General features: G+C 37.4%; 2 protein-coding genes across 4 annotated transcripts in view; one reads left to right on the top strand and one right to left on the bottom strand.

Moving 5' to 3' along the window:
* The window catches only part of LOC133524718 (yemanuclein), a 51814-nt gene extending 44598 nt beyond the window's left edge, over window positions 1-7216 (top strand). The window contains exon 18 of the mRNA XM_061860858.1: window positions 2460-7216. The gene's annotated coding sequence lies outside the window, so the exon portion shown is untranslated. The remainder of the gene's footprint in view (window positions 1-2459) is intronic.
* A 774-nt stretch (window positions 7217-7990) lies between these two features.
* The window catches only part of LOC133524711 (protein Fe65 homolog), a 152338-nt gene continuing 141706 nt past the window's right edge, over window positions 7991-18622 (bottom strand). For all 3 annotated transcript variants that reach the window (XM_061860847.1, XM_061860849.1, XM_061860848.1), the window contains exons 10-14: window positions 18239-18432; window positions 16844-17046; window positions 15947-16123; window positions 14508-14666; window positions 7991-13792 (exon numbers count right to left, since the gene is read on the bottom strand). In XM_061860847.1, coding sequence (XP_061716831.1) covers window positions 14526-14666; window positions 15947-16123; window positions 16844-17046; window positions 18239-18432 — 715 coding nt within the window. In that variant the 3' untranslated portion in view covers window positions 7991-13792; window positions 14508-14525. The remainder of the gene's footprint in view (window positions 13793-14507; window positions 14667-15946; window positions 16124-16843; window positions 17047-18238; window positions 18433-18622) is intronic.

Genomic DNA, 18622 nt, shown 5'->3' with positions numbered 1-18622 from the left:
ACCTTATTTGCAAAGTCAATGTGTACTTGGTGTCAGCTGTGTTGCTATTTTTACTAATAATGTGCCTACTTAACAGTTCAAGTTGTTTCGGTGACACACGCGATATTTAAGAAAAGATGACAATGAGATGTTGTTGACGTCCATTTAATAATTGTTGCTATCTGGATTATTATGTTCAGGGCCCGTACTTTTCATGCCGTTGACGCAAAAATGACGCAATTTAACATACAGGGAGTTACTACAAATTTAGATAACTTACTTATTGATGGGTATCATACTAAATACTTGTTACGTGAATAAAAGCTTGTTACGCTGTTAAAAACCAAAAATATGTATTATTTCATAAATTAATAATCTATTATTTATTTGTGTGACAATAAAATGAAAGTCAGTTAGACGTTTCTATACTGGTTGTCAAGTATATGTATCAGTTACCTAAAGACGTTGACAAATGATTAATTATTACGAAAATACTAATTGGAATCATACTCTATGTAGCGTGACGTCATTTTTCTGTCGACGGCATAAAATGTACAGGCTCTGATTATGTTATTTCTAGTCATTATTAGAATTTATTTTTGACGATCACAATATAGATTGATATAAATTGACATGAATGTAATTTGTAATGCAATCGTATGCTGTGTAATAAATATCTAAAAAGAATCTGAATCTGATATCTCATTGCATTTTTAATCCAGACGTCTGAAGGACTAAAATATTCCTTTATTTAATTTTCGTGCCACCATTGTCGCTTATAAACGCTGCTTTATAACTTCTAACTCCCCCTTATGCTTGTAATATACATGATACTTAAGAGGCTGTCAATACCTAAAGCGCGCACACTGTCTATTTGTATCGGAGTAAATGAGATAGCACTGTCGCATGTTACTGGGCCTGGGCAAGGGAATAATAAGAAAATTATTTTAAAAAAAAAGTGGATTATTAGTGTAATATTTTACTCAATAGCGGTTTAGATATAAATGTTTTGAAATTGTGATTTTAATTGCAGACCCATAAGTCAAAACAATAAAGACATAAAACCGTTTAATTGTGATTTTAAGACCAATCTTTGCGATTATTTTCTATCGAGCCGATTTCGTTCAATCATGTATCGAGTACAACCACGGTCTTTGAAATATAATTAATATGAACATATATTTTTCTTACTTGACTAAAACAAATAGTCTTTCTTAAAAAACTGTTTAAGTAACATCAATTTCAAGGACATTGGGTGTTGACAGCCTCTTAATGATAGCCCCCGTTTAGTCTATTCTAAAAGAATGGAACCCTACAATGGGCATGGCCCGACATGCTCTTGGCCGATTTTTATTTATTATTTCCCCTTGTACAAAATCTTGCAAAAATACTCATTTACATATTTTTCAATGCAAAAAGTCAAGCGTAATGTTAGTCAAATTTAGAGCTCATTAATAATTTTAATATAATTTTGAAAATAAAGATGATAACTTGTATTCAATAAAAGTAATTTGTAATTGAATAAAGTAATTTCAAATTTTATTTTAAAAATGTAATTTAAAATTTTGCAATTGTAATTGTAAATTGAAGGAGTAATTACTTTTCACAAGTAATTAAAAGTACTATTTGTAATTGCAATTTTAGTAATTCAATTACTTTTTGCCCAACACTGCTTATAAGCAGAGCCCGTACATTTCATGCCGTTGACAGAAAAATGACGTCACGTAGAGTTGATTCCAATTAGTATTTTCGTAATAATTAATCATTTGTCAACCTCTTTAGGTAACTGATACATATACTTGACAATCAGTATAGAAACGTCTAACTGACTTTCATTTTATTGTCACAAAAATAAATAATAGATTATTAATTTATGAAATAATACATATTTCTGGTTTTTAACAGCGTAACAAGCTTTTATTCACGTAACAAGTATTTATTATGATACCCATCAATAAGTAAATCTACGTAAATCTAAATTTGTAGTAACTCCCTGTATGTTAAATTACGTCATTTTTGCGTCAACGGCATGAAAAGTACGGGCCCTGCTTATAAGAATGCAAAATTGCCAAATTTTCTAATAGTATTTGGTAACATAACTTCAGAAAAATCTATACGGTAGGGCTTGTAAGCGACACTATGGTGGATTTTCCAAATTGGCATTATCTCATTCTAATTTGACTGCTCTTTTGATCCAATTTTTATGTTATGTCACTTGTACCAAAGATAATAGATTTGTAATGGAGAGGTAGTCTAAGAAAAAAACGTGACCCTTAATTTGACATCCACAACAGATGGCGCTGTACTGCGCCATATGTTTTGCGGTCAATGAATTGTCAAACGTCAACTGTATGGAGCTGTACAGCGCCATCTCGTTTACCTGTCAAATTCGAAGCACGAAATTGTCTTAGATTTTACGCATCTTACTCAATCAATGTATATTTGCTCGTGCATAGTTAACAGATAATTATCAATTTCAGGTTAATGCAGTACTACCGGAACCTCAAATGAAGACGTCACGCAAGCGGTACTAATATATACACTGTAAACTGTTTATTACATGCAAGGTAGGCCCGGACATTTTGAAATTCACTTTTTGGAACTTTGTCAAAATCATAGGCGTTTGGACACTTTTTGACGCAGTGTTTTGATAATATTTCTTGTAAAAAAACGATAGCATTGAACGACCGGTTTGGTCTAGTGGGTAGTAACCCTGCCTGTGAAGCCGATGGTCCTGTGTTCGAATCCCGGTAAGGGCATTTATTTGTGTGATGAGCACAGATATGTGTTCCTGAGTCATGGATGTTTTCTATGTATTTAAGTATTTATATATATCGTTGTCTGAGTACCCACAACACAAGCCTTCTTGGCTTACCGTGGGACTTAACCAATTTGTGTAAGAATGTCCCTATAATATTTATTTACAGTACATATGGGGCTACTTTATAGCACTAGTGCGAGAAGTAGCATATTACGTTACTGTGTCGAACATTTAAAGGGCCATATGTACTGTAAAACGTTGTACGATACATGTGCGAATAGGTAAGTGGCAACTCGTGTCGATTTAAAACACTCCCTTCGGTCGTGTTTTAATTTATCGCCACTCGTTTCGAATTTCCTATTTTTCGCACTTGTATCGTAATGTACTATTCTAGTTGCTTGGTAGTCTACTATCCTGTCTATCTATCCTCTATCATTGGATTTATTATTAATTTAGTGAAGCCAACAATGAAATTGTCGCCATCGTAACCTGTGTATCACGCAACCAAAATGTCGTAAGCGCCGTTAAATTCATGGCGCTTACGCGTTTAGGTCGCGAGATACGTGTACTCGAGCTCTGCTTCTATGGTTTGTTGTCTAAAAAAAACATGGCGCAAGATACTGATCCTTCTATACTTTCTTCTTTACTAGATATTTCTATACTTTAATAGAACCGAGTTTAATGCTATCAAATTCTGACGACCGGTCTGGCCTCGTGGATAGTGAGCCTGCCTATGAAGCCGATGGTTCCGGGTTCAAATCCTGGTAAGGGCATTTATTCGTGTGATGAGCATGGATATTTGTTCCTGAGTCATGGGTGTTTTCTATGTATTTAAGTATTTATAAATATTTATATATTATATATATCGTTGTCTAAGTACCCTCAACACAAGCCTTATTGAGCTTATTGTGGGACTTAGTCAATTTGTGTAATAATGTCCTATAATATTTATTTATTTATTTATTTAAATTGCCAAAATATCATGAAATGTCTAAACACTTCAACAATGAGTCTATATAAATTAGGAGACTTCTTCTCAGCATATTCGCGTCTACTGCTGAACATATGCCTCTTTCATGGATTTCCATCTTGTTCTGTATGCGGTCGAAGAGTATTTGAAATATGTATTGTCAAAGAAAGCTTTGTAGCCACATAAATTTACTGCCATCTTTCGACACATGATTAAAACTTTTAGAACGCCATTTGACTTTGATCCTTATTCTTTCACTGATATGTGAACTGGACACGGGCGATGTAACTTTTTCCGTCACAAATGGGGATGGACCGACTCCGCGCTGTGTGATTGTGGCATCGAAGACCAAACTATGGAGCACATCATTCGGAGATGTCCTCTCCGCGCCTACCCGGGGAAACCAGATGATCTCGTCAACCTGACGCCCGAAACTGTGCAGTGGCTGCATAACCTGGATGTTGCCTTATAATCTTTTATGTAACTTTGCCTATTTGACAATATCGCCATACGATTAAATAAAATAACTGATATGTGTTAAATTTGTTAAATAACAAAAGAATCCGGAGGTCGTGGGTTCAAATCCTGGCTCGTACCAATGAGTTTTTTCGGAACTTTTGTACGAAATATCATTTGATATTTACCACTAGCTTTTCGGTGAAGGAAAACATCGTGAGGAAAGCTGCATACATCTGCGAAGAAATTCAAAGGTGTATGTGAAGTCCCCAATCCGCATTGGGCTAGCGTGGGGACTATAGCCCGAGCCCTCTCGCGCATGAGAGGAGGCCTGTGCCCAGCAGTGGGACGTATATAGGCTGAATTATTATTTTTATTATTATAACAAAAAGTGGCGCCGTCTAATACGTCAAAGGCCAAAGGTATAGCGGCATCTTTTTGAGCGATGGCGCCATAACTTTTGGGTTATGCCCGGTGAGATGTATGTGTACTGTATGTAATGTATGTGTACATTATTAATAATAAATATGAATATGAATATGAATATGATGGCGCCACTTTTTGATATTTAACTTTAACACTTATCAGCGAAAGGATCAAGTCAAATGGCGTTCTAAAAGTTTTAATCATGAGTCAAAAGATGGCAGTAAATTTACTGTGGCTACAAAGTTTTCTTTGACAATCCACCTCTATTTCAAATTCTCTTTGCTAAAACGTTCTTACATTGACCCAACTGCTAAGAAAAACCATCAAATATTAACTTTAAGGAACTTAGTTTAATTGGTAACTATGTCTCAATTTACCTGCAAGCTAAACATTCTATTACTTCATTCATACGTCTACTTTTCTACTTTTTGAATTTACACTTCCCCTGGGAGCTACGAAAAAAAAATCCAAGAACTGATTATTCATGGGTAGGGTCGGTTTGTTGGATATAATGACTGTAGTAAATGGGATTATTCTGAACTAGAACAGCCCAAAGGGCACCGTAATCCCTTAAGGGCTATATACTTGAGAAAATTTGACCCATGCCGCCGTGACTCGGATGGCCTAGCGGTTTTAGGCATCTGCTGTGAATGCAAAGGATGGATAATTCCAGCCCTGGGCACTGAGGACCTTGGTCACTTTTTCTTTCGTCTATCGCTTCTGTTTCAGTTCATCACTCCAATAAATTATATTTGTAATGAAAACGTTTCTAAATGTCCGGGCGCGGCACGACACACGTAAGATCTGTTCTGTTCTACGTAACGTATAGGTTTGTATGAACATCTTATTTGTATAAACTATATTTAGTTTTCCACTTGACCCCTTTCAGTTACTGCTCCATTATTGGTTCGTTCCAGATTGTTATGACCAAGTTCTTTCCGGACGATAATTCTAAATTGTGAGTTGTATATAAGCCTCGTGAATGCTAGCTGCCGCTCCGTCGGCGGTTTGAGGAAATTAGCCGTCGAAAAATGTTTTATAGTTTTTAAATAGTACGAGCTATCACCTGGAAAGGAATTACTAATGAAATTTCTACTAGAATAACTTTAAAATATTAGCCAACAAAGGTTTTAGCAGTTTATGTATGTACGGTTAGAATGTGTCATGTGTTCCATCGTAACGTCCAGGCCAATATTGATAAATAAGGTGATTTAATGACTTGGAGGACATATAGGCAATTTTTTTAGGACATTTTTATTAATCTGCAAAAAATCTGCAGTTATATAATAGGTTTTCAAACGTTTATTTATTTTACAGTACATATGGTGCTACTTTACCGCACTAGTGCGATAATTAGCACATTACGTAACTATGTCGAAAATTTAAAGGGCCATAATATGTACTGTAAAACGTTGTACGATACATGTGCGAATAGGTAATTCGCAACTCGTGTCGTTTTAAAACACTCCCTTCGTTCGTGTTTTAATTTGTCACCGCTCGTTTCGAATTTCCTATTTTTCGCACTTGTATCGTAATGTACTATTGAAAGATAGCGAAGGACGTGTATATAATGTTATATGGAAACAATACAATTGCAAATCATCTCTGAACACAGTTATTTATAATTATAGAGGCGTTGATCGCAATTTAAATAATATTTACAGAATTGCACTAGTGCGATAATTACCACATTACGCAACTATGTCGAAAATTTAAAGGGCCATAATATGTACTGTAAAACGTTATACGATACATGTGCGAATAGGTAATTCGCAACTCGTGTCGTTTTAAAACACTCCCTTCGTTCGTGTTTTAATTAATCATCACACGTTTCGAATTTCCTATTTTTCGCACTTGTATCGTATTGTATTGTATTGTATTGTAGTTCGGGCGATTTTCCGCAACTCGACGACTGGCGCCTATTTTGCGTGACAAGGGGGGGTGGAGGGTTGGCTACTCTTGCCAGCCCAACTCCTCGAGGAATCCTATCAAACCTTTGATGTTGAGTAGGACCTCAGGGAGGTCTCTCGGGGATCCGAGATGTTTTGCCCTGTATGGGGCCACTCCGCTTGTATCGTAATGTACTATTGAAAGATAGCGAAGAACGTGTACTTATATAATGTTATATGGAAACAATACAATTGCAAATCATCTTAGAACACAGTTATTTATAATTATAGAGGCGTTGATCGCAATTTAAATAATATTTACAGAATTAACATGGCTACAAATTATGTTATGAAGAAAAATCTTATTCTATTTTAGGTTTGACACAATTTATACTCATCATGGTTGCAAAAATGTCATGTCATGTGACCCTAAATCTTTATTTTACTTATTGTAAGTGGAGCAGTAACTACACTCAAGCGCATTCAAAAATGGTCACTTTGAATGGAGATTTTAATATTTCTAAGTATGCAGTGACCGTTTTTTATTGCTCTTGAGTATAACCCATAACAATAGCAATAGAAATAACAAGATTTGATTTTATTGTAAATTATGATTGTATACTTGAATTAAGCCTGGTTTACACTTGAGTTATTTTAGTTGGCTTTAGTTGCAAGTGTAATCGGGTCGGCATGCCCAAATGTAATAATTATGAATAAATATTTATAATGAATAGAGATTTGGTTTTTTTTTAATGCCCCCGTGTATGGAAAAGTACCTTTGGCTCGTGTTTTTATTGGAAGGTAACTTATCTCACTGCTCACTCCATACATAGATTAAAACTTATTTGTAATAGTTCCGGTAACCCGCTTGGCGAGTTCTTTGTTCGCAGTCGCTTTTCTATACAAAGTGGGAAAACGCTGGGATTGGCTACAAGCATAGCGCTACGAACATTGATGTGTTAAGCGAGCTTTGTGAAAACTATTTGTAAGAAACTATAAGAAAATAAAATTAATATGCTTAAGAACTGCTCTCATAAAACCTGGTTAAAAAAACGGTTTTTCGAGCGAAACCGAAATTAAAATGTTTTGCGCTAAGTACATAATAACGGTTTAGAGATTTAACCGGTTTCCGATAAGAAAACTCTTATCTCTAATCTTATCTTTTGGGTGAATCAACTTTTTCTAGTCACTCGATGCCATGGTTTTGGTCTCCTGGGTCACCCTTAAAACATAACTAAATATTTGTTTTTACTTAGCATATTAGGAGAACGTAGTATATCACTTCATTTGACAAACTTTGCTACTATTGTCGCCTGACTAACGGGACAGATTAACAACAACAAAAAAAGGTGATCCAAGCTTCTCAATGACTCACGGCTTTATGCGTGGTAGGGTAAAATAATAGGTCCCCAGAATGAACTAAGTACGAATGTTTTTTTGTTACAAATCTGTCTGAGAACCAAATTAACTTTAGGTATAAAAAAGTTAATGGTAATAAAAGACAAGGCATGTGTTTAATATTTTTTTTTATTAATTTCACAAAAGTATTCATTAAAAGCCACAGTTTGAAGGCTTTTAAGCTGTTGAAGCGATGACAGTATATAACATTATTCCCATCTTATCCAACGGTGAGCTAAACAGGATTCTGAAGCTATCTAAATAACTACATATAAACGTTTACAATTTATAGAAAATATTGACATATACTTCATCTGGTAAAAGGCAGTCGAAGCTTGCAATTTTCACATCTATTGCATCTAAACAACCGAGCGAAGAGGGTTCTCTCGGACTTAAATATCGATTTATATTCTGTATAAATAATTTTAATTACTTAACTTTAAAGTGTGATTAACACTATTTTACGTATAGTAAGAACAGCTCAGTGTTACCTGACATATGTTATATAAAGTGAAAAGCGACACTGATCCTAATATTTGAAATATATTTTGAAGCTAGTTTGTGATTTCTAACCCGAACGTCTTATTCTAATTTGGGGTGGAAAATGGCCTTTCAGGTGTTACGTAACATGTTTCAATATTCAACATCAAAAACAAATAACAATTAAAATATTGACTAGTCAACCGTCAAAGAAGAAAGTTGGAATTCGGAAGGGTAAGATATGAAACTGGTCCAACAAAAGTTCTCATTTCCACCAAGGGGACTCTCGGCAACTAAGTCGATGCCTGGAATCTGTAACTTAAAACATAAAAATGACTGAAAAACACATGACATGTTTTTGAATGAACTTTTTAGCTACCCCTTACAATTTTAGGAAAAACAAAATATTAACTGCTTAAAGATTTTTGTTTTGATGAATCCATTTTTTCTTGTAACTCGTTCCTATGATTGCGTCTCCTGATTCACTCTTCAAAAATCATGGATTTGTAGTAGATGTTAAGTGTAATAGTAGAGAGATGCATTCCGTTGTGAGCCATCTACCTACTATCCATGTTGTCGTTGTTTCAGGATTTTTTTCTCTGCTTTACTGTCTCTTGGCTCACGGCTAACGGAACAAAAGAACAAAAAAATTGTTGATCGACCGTTTTATAACTGCTAAATACCTAAAGGCCATATTCTACCCTGCGTTATATAGAGTATCTTATTTGTTGTAGTGTTACAGACACAAAAACACTATTATTACTTTATTATTTTACCCTTCATGTCACCTTAACTTTGGAACTCGTTTGGGAGTTAATTCGAAAACTTGTGGGTCCCAGTACGCTCAATACAATAAACATTCATCTCCATATTCAATATCAAAAACAAAAGAACCTAATCATTTTAGTCGCCAAAAGCTAACACTGCTCGAGCCGCCATCTTTAGATAAGATGGCGCCTCTATTTGAATAGGTACTATTAGGGTGCGTTCGCTATTTATTTTTACTACAATTTTTATTATCAACGCTAAATATCGTGTAGAAATATAATTGTAAAAAGCTCAATGTGTTTTCAACACCCTTGTTATTATGAGGTTTCAGATTGTATTTTCTAGTGCCCAGTTTACAACAAAAAAAGACCCTTTATAAGCTTACATGATAATTTATAAACATCCATTACGGTGTCATACCAAAAATATTTATCTTTGCAATTAAATTCACTCAATTTATAAACTTGTACCAGCCTAAGCAAAAATAATATCTTTTACTATACAAATAGGGTCAATTTAGACTATGCTACGTCCAGCGTTGGGACAACGTATAGTTAAACGAATCTTATCACTAGTTCATACCGTGCTCGACAGACTGAAATCGACGCCCTCGCAAAGTCACTTCCACGAGAAAATCAGTGCCTCGCGCGAGAATCGCGTAGCAAGTAACGGAGAGAGCGCGTTAAGAGCTTAAGGAGTTAACTTTGTAAAGGCGTCCGCAACTAACAATATATTTTTATTGCATTGCAAACCGTCCGTATTCTGTAACTAAAATCTCAAGTCTGTCACATTAAACTCACACCATTTAACACTCCAATATTATCTACCCTACAACTAAACGAATTCCATTGTTTACAATTATTTACAAACTCCACAGGGTCATTATTAATACTTTTATTCTTACACTTTAATTTACATTAACTAAAAAGCTAGTGACAGTTGTCACAGAGGAAATGAATTTATAAATTATATATGGCGTCGAATGTACAGAAGCAATAATGAACTATGGACTAGGATTTTATAATTAAGAGCTAAAGCATATACAAACATACCTCAAACCGCTTGCCTATCAAGCCTGGCAGTCCAATATCAAAGAAAAATGTGCTTTAAGCGTAACTCGTACGGTTTACTTTCGCGTACCAAACTTCAGCGTTGACAATGTGACCACCGACTAATAATCTTTGGTAGTTTAAGCAGAGGCGTAGCTTAGCGGTTATGTAGACGTAGTTTGAGGTATTATAAAAGTAGTTAACAAAAATACTTGAAAGCAAAAATTACTCAGAGAACCAACCTTCCCCTTTTTATTTTTAAAGAGATAGATGCTTAAATCCACTGTAAGTATCACAAATAAATAGGTACGGTCGAGTTAACAAACATCTTTACTAGACAATGTTCCAACGACCTTATTGCCAGCGTCTTAAAGGCATGTAAATATATTTTTGGAACATTTGCTTGTGAACTCGATTGTACAGTACTAATCAGATACATCTGTGCAGCCAATGTACTCACAAATATCTGAACACACGTCTATTGTAATGCTTGTATTGATATTTTAAGTACCTTGGCCGCACCGACACATCTGATGGCGACTGTACCTTCATACAATCAACGCCAATAATGTTTGAGCAAATGCTCAAAGATTATTTTATTAAGTGCAGGTGAAAAACAAAAATATATGAAAAAATACAGTATATATTTAATTTATTAAAAACTTGTGAACCCAAAGATGTAAAAAGTATGAAAATTTAAACAATTTGAGATCAACGTGAAAAACATTTACATACCCCCTTAAATCGTTAATTTGTTATAGTCCTTGTTACTAACATTAAATATTGTGATACCCGGTCTCAAATCAATGTGAATATGTTTCAAATCTAAAATTAATATGTATAGGTACTATATTAATGTAGTAGATACAGTTGCTGTCAGATATATCGGATGGGATAGGTGCTCAAAATAACTAAGCATGCACTTTAACGTTTAAACGCTTTGTTCAGATAATTGTGAACACCCCCGCCGCTCCGATGTATCTGATGGCGACTATACAGTCAAAAACACACGTGTGTATTTTCAAATGTTCCTAGAGTCCTGAGCAACTCTGCGCCCACTTTGCAGTGAGAAAATGTGAAAGTGCCATTATAGATGTCTAGTTTTCATGGAAATTTGGCATCTATGGTGGTTCTATATATTTATTTTGGTGGTGGTATGTCGCTTGCCAAACCGATGTAGTTGGGTCGCATTTGATTGTAACACTTGTGTACAGTCAGCGTCAAATACTTCGTAGCAGTCAAAGTAGCCAAATAGTTCGGTACACCATATATTTAGTATGGTGTACCGAACTATTTGGCCACTTTGACTGCTACGAAGTATTTGACGCTGACTGTACACCAAGCTGCTTGTCATATCGATGTAGTTAGGTCGGACATGAACATTTGATTGTAACACTTGTGTTCTAACTGTACTTTAACATAATTAAAAAGTAGGTATATGAACACTTCTTATTTGTTAACTGCACTAAGTTATAATGACCTACAAGCTGTTTTAATGCACATCTGATGTTAAACTATCATTTTGTCACTAGATGGCGTTAAAGGCTTAACTCATTTTGTTATAAAGCGTAAGTCTCCTGGGTCACTATTTTAAAAGAAGTTTTTTATCGGATTTAAATTCCCTCATATTTTTTTGGGCCATTAATCAAGCATCATCTCAAAGCGTGTTGTCTCCTGGCTAACGAGACAAAATAACAACATGAAATAGTTCAATCTCCTTCTATTAAACATACCGAAAGTAGTATTGAGTAATTAAGCCCATTTCATTACTCAACAGTCTGAACTAATGATACCTAACCAATCATAAATGAACTGTAATGTGAATTTATGAAATACGAAAAAGATCGTCAAGAAAATTTTTACTTAACTAGGTAGTACATAGAGACCATGGCAACGCTATTTTAAAAACAAATCATGATACCTATATAAATAAAAATTATACTTAGGTATAATTATGGAACCTGCTTACAAAATTTCAGGATAATGGGTACCGAAAACAGCGTCGTCAAAATGATATTTATATTTTAAGATTTTTTATTATTGTATGTATGTTGGTTGGGCCATAGTTGCCTGAAAATAAATGGTATTTAATTTAATTAGAGAAATGCGACTTGCAGCGGAAATAAATATTATTGCTCAAGCTGAATCTGAGACCTTTTTCGCTCGAACCAAAATTATATTACTATTATGCCACTACCAGACTAATATTTAGCCAGTAAAGATGGTGGTACATTTTTCTTGATACGTTCCATACCTTTTAATATCAGATGTGCATAAAAAGTAATAATAGCTCAGTTTAATCGGTCGATAGGGCCCCGTATGCGGGGTGCGGGAGATTTCCAGAACGCCTTACCTTACCGCCTGCGGGGAGTCACACGCATGCTGTATATCGACCGAATTGAGTTCCAATAGTCGTTATACCGGCTGCGGGGAGTTATCGACCAATGAAACCGAGCCATAAATAACCCTCTAAATGACAGACCGTATACAAAAACTAATAGATATGTATATTGATGCAGTCATGACGAAAGCCGTGTGAAGCCTGCAATGTCAGTTGAACCTTACTGTGATGACAATACGTTTCAAATTCGTAGAAAATAATAATTCTCAAATAATATCGAATCCCTCCCCTGTAAAGCTGGATATAGAGCGGTTTGCAGTTGTTTGGGCTTACAAAGTTAAAATCTTATACATATTTTAGAAATACGGTTTTAGGACAAAATGCAGGAAAACGAGAAAAAGTCGGGAATTAAGATCATACTTAGACATTTCGCATTTAGCTAATTTTACCTGTATTTGATGTATTTCTCTATTGACATGATGGTATAGCTAGTTTAGTTGCAATGTCATACAAAATCAAATGTCAAATGTCTGTAAAAATATGACCTTTCTAATTACACTTACTTTTTGTACTGTTCAGTTTGGTGAAAAATTCGCTCTTAAACGGGCTACTCTCGAGATAAAAACTTATCACATTTCTACAAATACAACGTGACCTATATTCATTGTAATTGAGTGTAATTTTGATATTTCCTGTACTGAACATGAAATAGTAACCTTTTCTATAGTAAGCCCACCGTGCACCACAACTGTGCAGTCAATTTGTGCAACTTTATCGAAAAAAATGTGGCAAATCATTCACATGATCGTTGCGATTTGCCATAGGTACACGTCCGTTAACCTTTTTGACGCCACTGACGAATATATCAGCACCTTAAGTCCAACGCCGAAGACGGATTAATCCATCACAAACCACAGAGCAAAATAAACCTAAGTGCATATGCATAAAGTTCAATATCAGTTTTGACACTGGTGACGTGGCGTCCGAGTGACAGCTTTGTGTTTGATACGGCGTTGGAAAGGTGAAAGCTGCGCAAACATACGGCACATATACATTGACTAGGTGTAGTTACGAAATATCATTTGCACCATCTTTCAAGCAGCTTGTATGGGGAATCTGTGCCAATTATATTTCGTCACCCGTGGTTTAACATAATGGGCTGTAGAAGGCATAAAACGACTAGAAGTTATAGAGCATGAACCCAAGCAACTGCATCCGATTATGCGTAAGTTAGGCTGTGCCTGCATCCGCCTCGTAGGGAGTAGCGACCTCGATCTGGAAACAGAAAAAAATTGTTATATCTTGGTCTTATACACGGTGTAACACGAGGAAACCGATGAATTTTAACACATTGCGTACCTACCGGGAACCCGCTCGACGGGTTCTCTGTTCGTAGTCGCTTTCCTCTACAAAGCGGGAAAACGGTGGGATCGGCTACGAGCGTAGCGCTACGAAAACGTTGGTAGCAAGTGTAGGTATGTATTCCTGATCACATTTAGAGGCTAAAATGTCATATAAACTTTTCTGGATTTCGCCTAGTTTCAGAGTAAATAAATACCAATTAAAATAAAAACATCTTATTGTAACTTAGTGCGTAACGCCTTTTTATGATGATGATGCCAATATGGCGCGTAGTCTAAAGATGGCAAAAAAAAAACTGGTAAAACTAGGTTTAAAATAATCGTAAAAAATCAAATTCATTTTCAGTGCCAGTTTTACTATTACATTAACTTTTTATGTAAAAATACATTAAAAAAAAAAAAAAACACAAAAATATTTTTCCTTCTGGCCTCAGAAGTGCGTGGTTAAAACCTTTCAAGTTTCTCGTGTTACACCGTGTATTTAAACTTGGTATTAAGCAGAGCGAACGTTGAAGTCAGACCAAAATCTGCACAGATTTTGAAATTACTTTTACAAAGTTAGCTCTAGACCTTTTATAATAGCCTAGACACAGATTTGCCAAACAATATTTTCAAGGTAAGATTGCAACCTCTATCGACTCCCGTGTTCAAGAAGGCCGACGGCCGATGACGGAGCCCACGATGGACTTCAGCGCCTGCCCGAGCGAGCCGCGCGCGTCCGCCGCGCCCGCGCCCGGCGAGCGCGGCGGCGCCCCGCCGTGCGCGTCCAGACATTTCTGATAGCGGAGCTGAAACCAACACGTCATCAATTTACACCCAAGGCCAAAAGTATGGAAACAAGTTTGTATTACAATAGAAGTGTGACTTTTTTAAGCGAGGTTTTTATACTACTTACTCGATATAATTTAAAAACTAAATGGTAAAAATAAAAATTAAACATTTTAAAAGTAAATTACTTAAATTCTGGCTATGATAGCTGCCAGTTCAACATTTTATAGGGCAATAAAAAGGGTATATTTTATGTATTTTTTAATTTTTTTTTATAGTTATATAATTATTTAAAAATGTTTTGATATTTAGTGTAGTTTTGAATGCGAATCCGAATGTCCAGGATGCGAATGCTCGAATGCGAATACGAATGTTAGGGAATGTAGTTGTTATTATCATTCCTAATTAGAAAAAAATCTGTTAGTACATAAAACATATGTAATTAGAACGGGATGTTATGAAGTGTTGAGAAATGCTGTCTACTGGTTAAAATGTATTACTTGAAAACAGTTTGCGCGCACTGCCCATACGCGAGTCGAAGAGACAGGACACGACATGCGCACATTTATATTCGCAAAACATTCGCTTCATTTGATGCGAATGCGAATGTTTACAATGATGCGAATATGCGAATAACTTCTCGTGCGAATGCGCGTATGAAAAAGATAATTGAAAATAATAAGGAAAGCAAACGAGGTTAAGCCATTTTGATAAGTCGTATAACCATGACAAATAATTGGTCTGTTTCTGCGGATTGGTTCATCTGAAGCCATTAAGATATCACCTTGCCGGAAAAGCTGGCGATCGAAGCGGGTCACGAGTTCCTTCCTCAAGTTTTTATTCTCCGTGTAATCTCCAGTTCATAAGCTTCCTAGTTCAGGGAGATACCGATTGGCAAATTGGGGCAAACGGACTGTCATCTTTATCATCTGGGGTATAAGTTTTTTATCAAAAACTTCATTATAATACTCGTACTAAGCTTTTACCGCTGTACTTTTCTTTCAACAAGCAACAACCTAATACCTACTCATCGAGACAATTCTAACAAACCCAAGCAACTAGATTGCGTTGTTTTATCACAAATTTCCTACGGACATCTCCTGTGGATGGACACAGGAGACTAATGATGGCATCAGAGCAGCTCGATGGTATAATATTGGTTTTTCCTCCAACTTATATGTGAAGTTTCAGCTCAATCGAATACCTCTCGTCGTCGCGGGTCTAATTTAGCTTGCAAGAATTGACCCGAACAAATAAATTACAAACAAACATTACAATAAAAGCTTGTAACAAATATTACCTTGCAGGCAGCCTCAATAGTCTTGCACAGAGCCCCAGACGAGGGTTCAGCGTGGAAGCAATGAGCCACGAACATGTCCTGCGCCGTGTGCACGATGAAGGCGCAGCGCCGCACGTCGCGCCCGATGCCCAGGAAGGACAGGTAGCGGACGCGGCATTCCACTATGGGGCTTGATTCCTGGGGACAGGAATGTTCGTTGTTTAGGTACATGTATGCTCACTTGTCAATCTAACCTTAAATAGAGCAACACTTGTTAGGTACATTAAATTAATCATAGAATTCTTTGCAGAAATTGTGAAATTTGAGGCATCATAATTATACAATTATATACCACGTAGCGTACTGTGTCACCCGGAACGCCAACACTCAAAACTTCTCGTTGAGGCACTCTTAAAAATAAAGTCGACAAGTACAATCGGTATCTATGTCCGTAACGCTCGATCGGTAATAGTGATCATAGAGGTCAGCAGCAGCTAAAAGCTCTAAAGCGTCGTTCAGTACGTCCATGCCGGTAGCGCGAGACACCTCCGCGCTGCTGAGGTAGCTTCAGTCCGTCGTCAAAGACACCCACGCCCTAACACTCATCATAGACGCACGACTCACCCCTTCTTCAGTAATATAGGGAGCTACAGTCACAGCGACCAATCGCCACGCTGAAGGTGCTCAAGCACCCGCTAAATATTCCAGTCCAGGCTAATAACTAAGGAGTCTTCCCCGCCTAACTATGTTCCTTATGCAATAGTTTGCGGTCAGAATGGAAACTACGGGACCCGGGTACGTCCACGTCCAAAAGAGAGGTATGGGTATTGTGAATGTCATATTGCTTTGTGTGGTAGGGCACAGCCAGTGGATGCCATTCCAGGTCTAGAGCAGAGCCCAACTGGGGAAGTAACTCACCCCTTCTTCAGTAATAGTGATCATCGAAGGCGCAACAGCCACAGCGACGGGTCTCCACGCCGACGGCGCCCTGGCGGCCGCGAGCCGCTCCAGCGCGTCGTTGAGCACGTCCATGCCGGTGGCGCGCGGCACCTCCGCGCTGCCGAGGTAGCGCGCGCGGACCGTCTTGCGCGGCTCCTCCATGGGCGTCGGGAATGAGGCCCCTGGAATAAGATATTATTTTAAGGCTTGTAATGTTTTGTAGTATTGCCTGTAAACATGTTTCAATGTGGTGTTAAATAAATAAATTCTATGTCTATGTCTATAATGTCCTTCAACTCCTTTTTTTTTTTATCTTTATTTATTAAATAAATTAAATAAATAAATAAATGCCACCCTCATAGTGGCTCTCTAACAAAACTACACCAGTCTAATTTTCACTATTTCTACGTGCTATGATATCGATAACCATAGAATAAAGGAGCCCAGCCTCTTCCGAAGCAGGGGATGCTAGGATGCTATTGACTCGGCCGAGGTCATAGGAACAGACATTAAGCAAGCGACGCTGTGCGACACCTCGGCGACATTCCATTGTTATATGAAACACGTCTTCAATTACTCCGCATACATTACAATTGGGCGAGTCAACTTTACGCATCAAAAACGCAAAATTATTCAAAGGAATGTGGCCAGATCGCAATCTAAAGGCAACAGTTAGATCCTGCCTGTTCAACTTACAAAAAGAAAACCATGGGACAAAATGATCTGAATATTCAATTCCTGGAAATAAGCATTGTCAAGACGATCTCACCTTTAACCTTTAGCGAGCTGCAGTAAAAAAGCGGGGACAGCTCATCATTGGGGGGCGCTGATCTAACAGTTAACATGGGTGCTAGCTAGGTATCGTCGTTACTTACATTCTCAAAAGAAGAACGCATGAAGCAATACCTAATTATGATCACATGTACGTTGTGCTTTTGGGTCTTTTGAATTTTAGAGGCATCACTGGCATCAGGCTAAGCCCGACGACGACGTTCAGAATGCGTTATATAGAAATTCGTCTCACACATACTCACACGCCTCACAGTAATTTGGGATGTCTTGTTTCTGCTTCCAAGACATGAAGCATACAAGTTTGTACGGGGAATGGATGAAAATTGTAGTTATCCCATGGAAAAGCTGGATGCAGCAGATTCGTCCACTTAGGAACGGTTTCACCAAACTGCAGCCTTCAATAAATATTATTATAACGGAAAATTTCATAGTTGACTGCTAAGTGACGTTGATCAGTCCGCTAAACGTGGTTTGTGCAACTGGCCCTTAGTCTATGGTAGCCAATTCTCCTGGGATAGACCCGGGAAACCCAGATGGAAGCACTGAGATAGATGATCTTAGAGACTTCTTGCAAACACCTACCGGAGAGCGGGCGTGGACGCCTTGCCGCGGGCAGGTCGGTGGGGCGTGGAGGCGGCTGCAGGGAGCGCTCGATCATGATGCGCTTGCAGATGTCGCGCAGCGCGTTGGCGATGCTGCGCGCCGGCGCCTCGCAGCGGAACACGTGGCACATGTGGCGGCGCGTCGCGCGATCGCGGGCCACGTACGCGAAGTCCCTGCAATTAGATATTCTTATTAGTGGTTGTCTTAAGAGTGTAAAAATGTTTCATCACCATTGCTGATCTTACTGTACCCCTAGTGTAAATTTAATCGATAGCGAAACGTGACGTACGCGTTTGCGTTAAGTCTCATTTTGTTTGGGATTTTGAGTTTCTAAAACGTCCCGCTTGGCGCGCTGTTTCTAAA

The sequence above is a fragment of the Cydia pomonella genome, chromosome 14 (assembly GCF_033807575.1).
Source record: "Cydia pomonella isolate Wapato2018A chromosome 14, ilCydPomo1, whole genome shotgun sequence".
Classification (NCBI taxonomy): Eukaryota; Metazoa; Arthropoda; class Insecta; order Lepidoptera; family Tortricidae; genus Cydia; species Cydia pomonella.
This window is presented reverse-complemented; position numbering and strand designations above follow the sequence as displayed.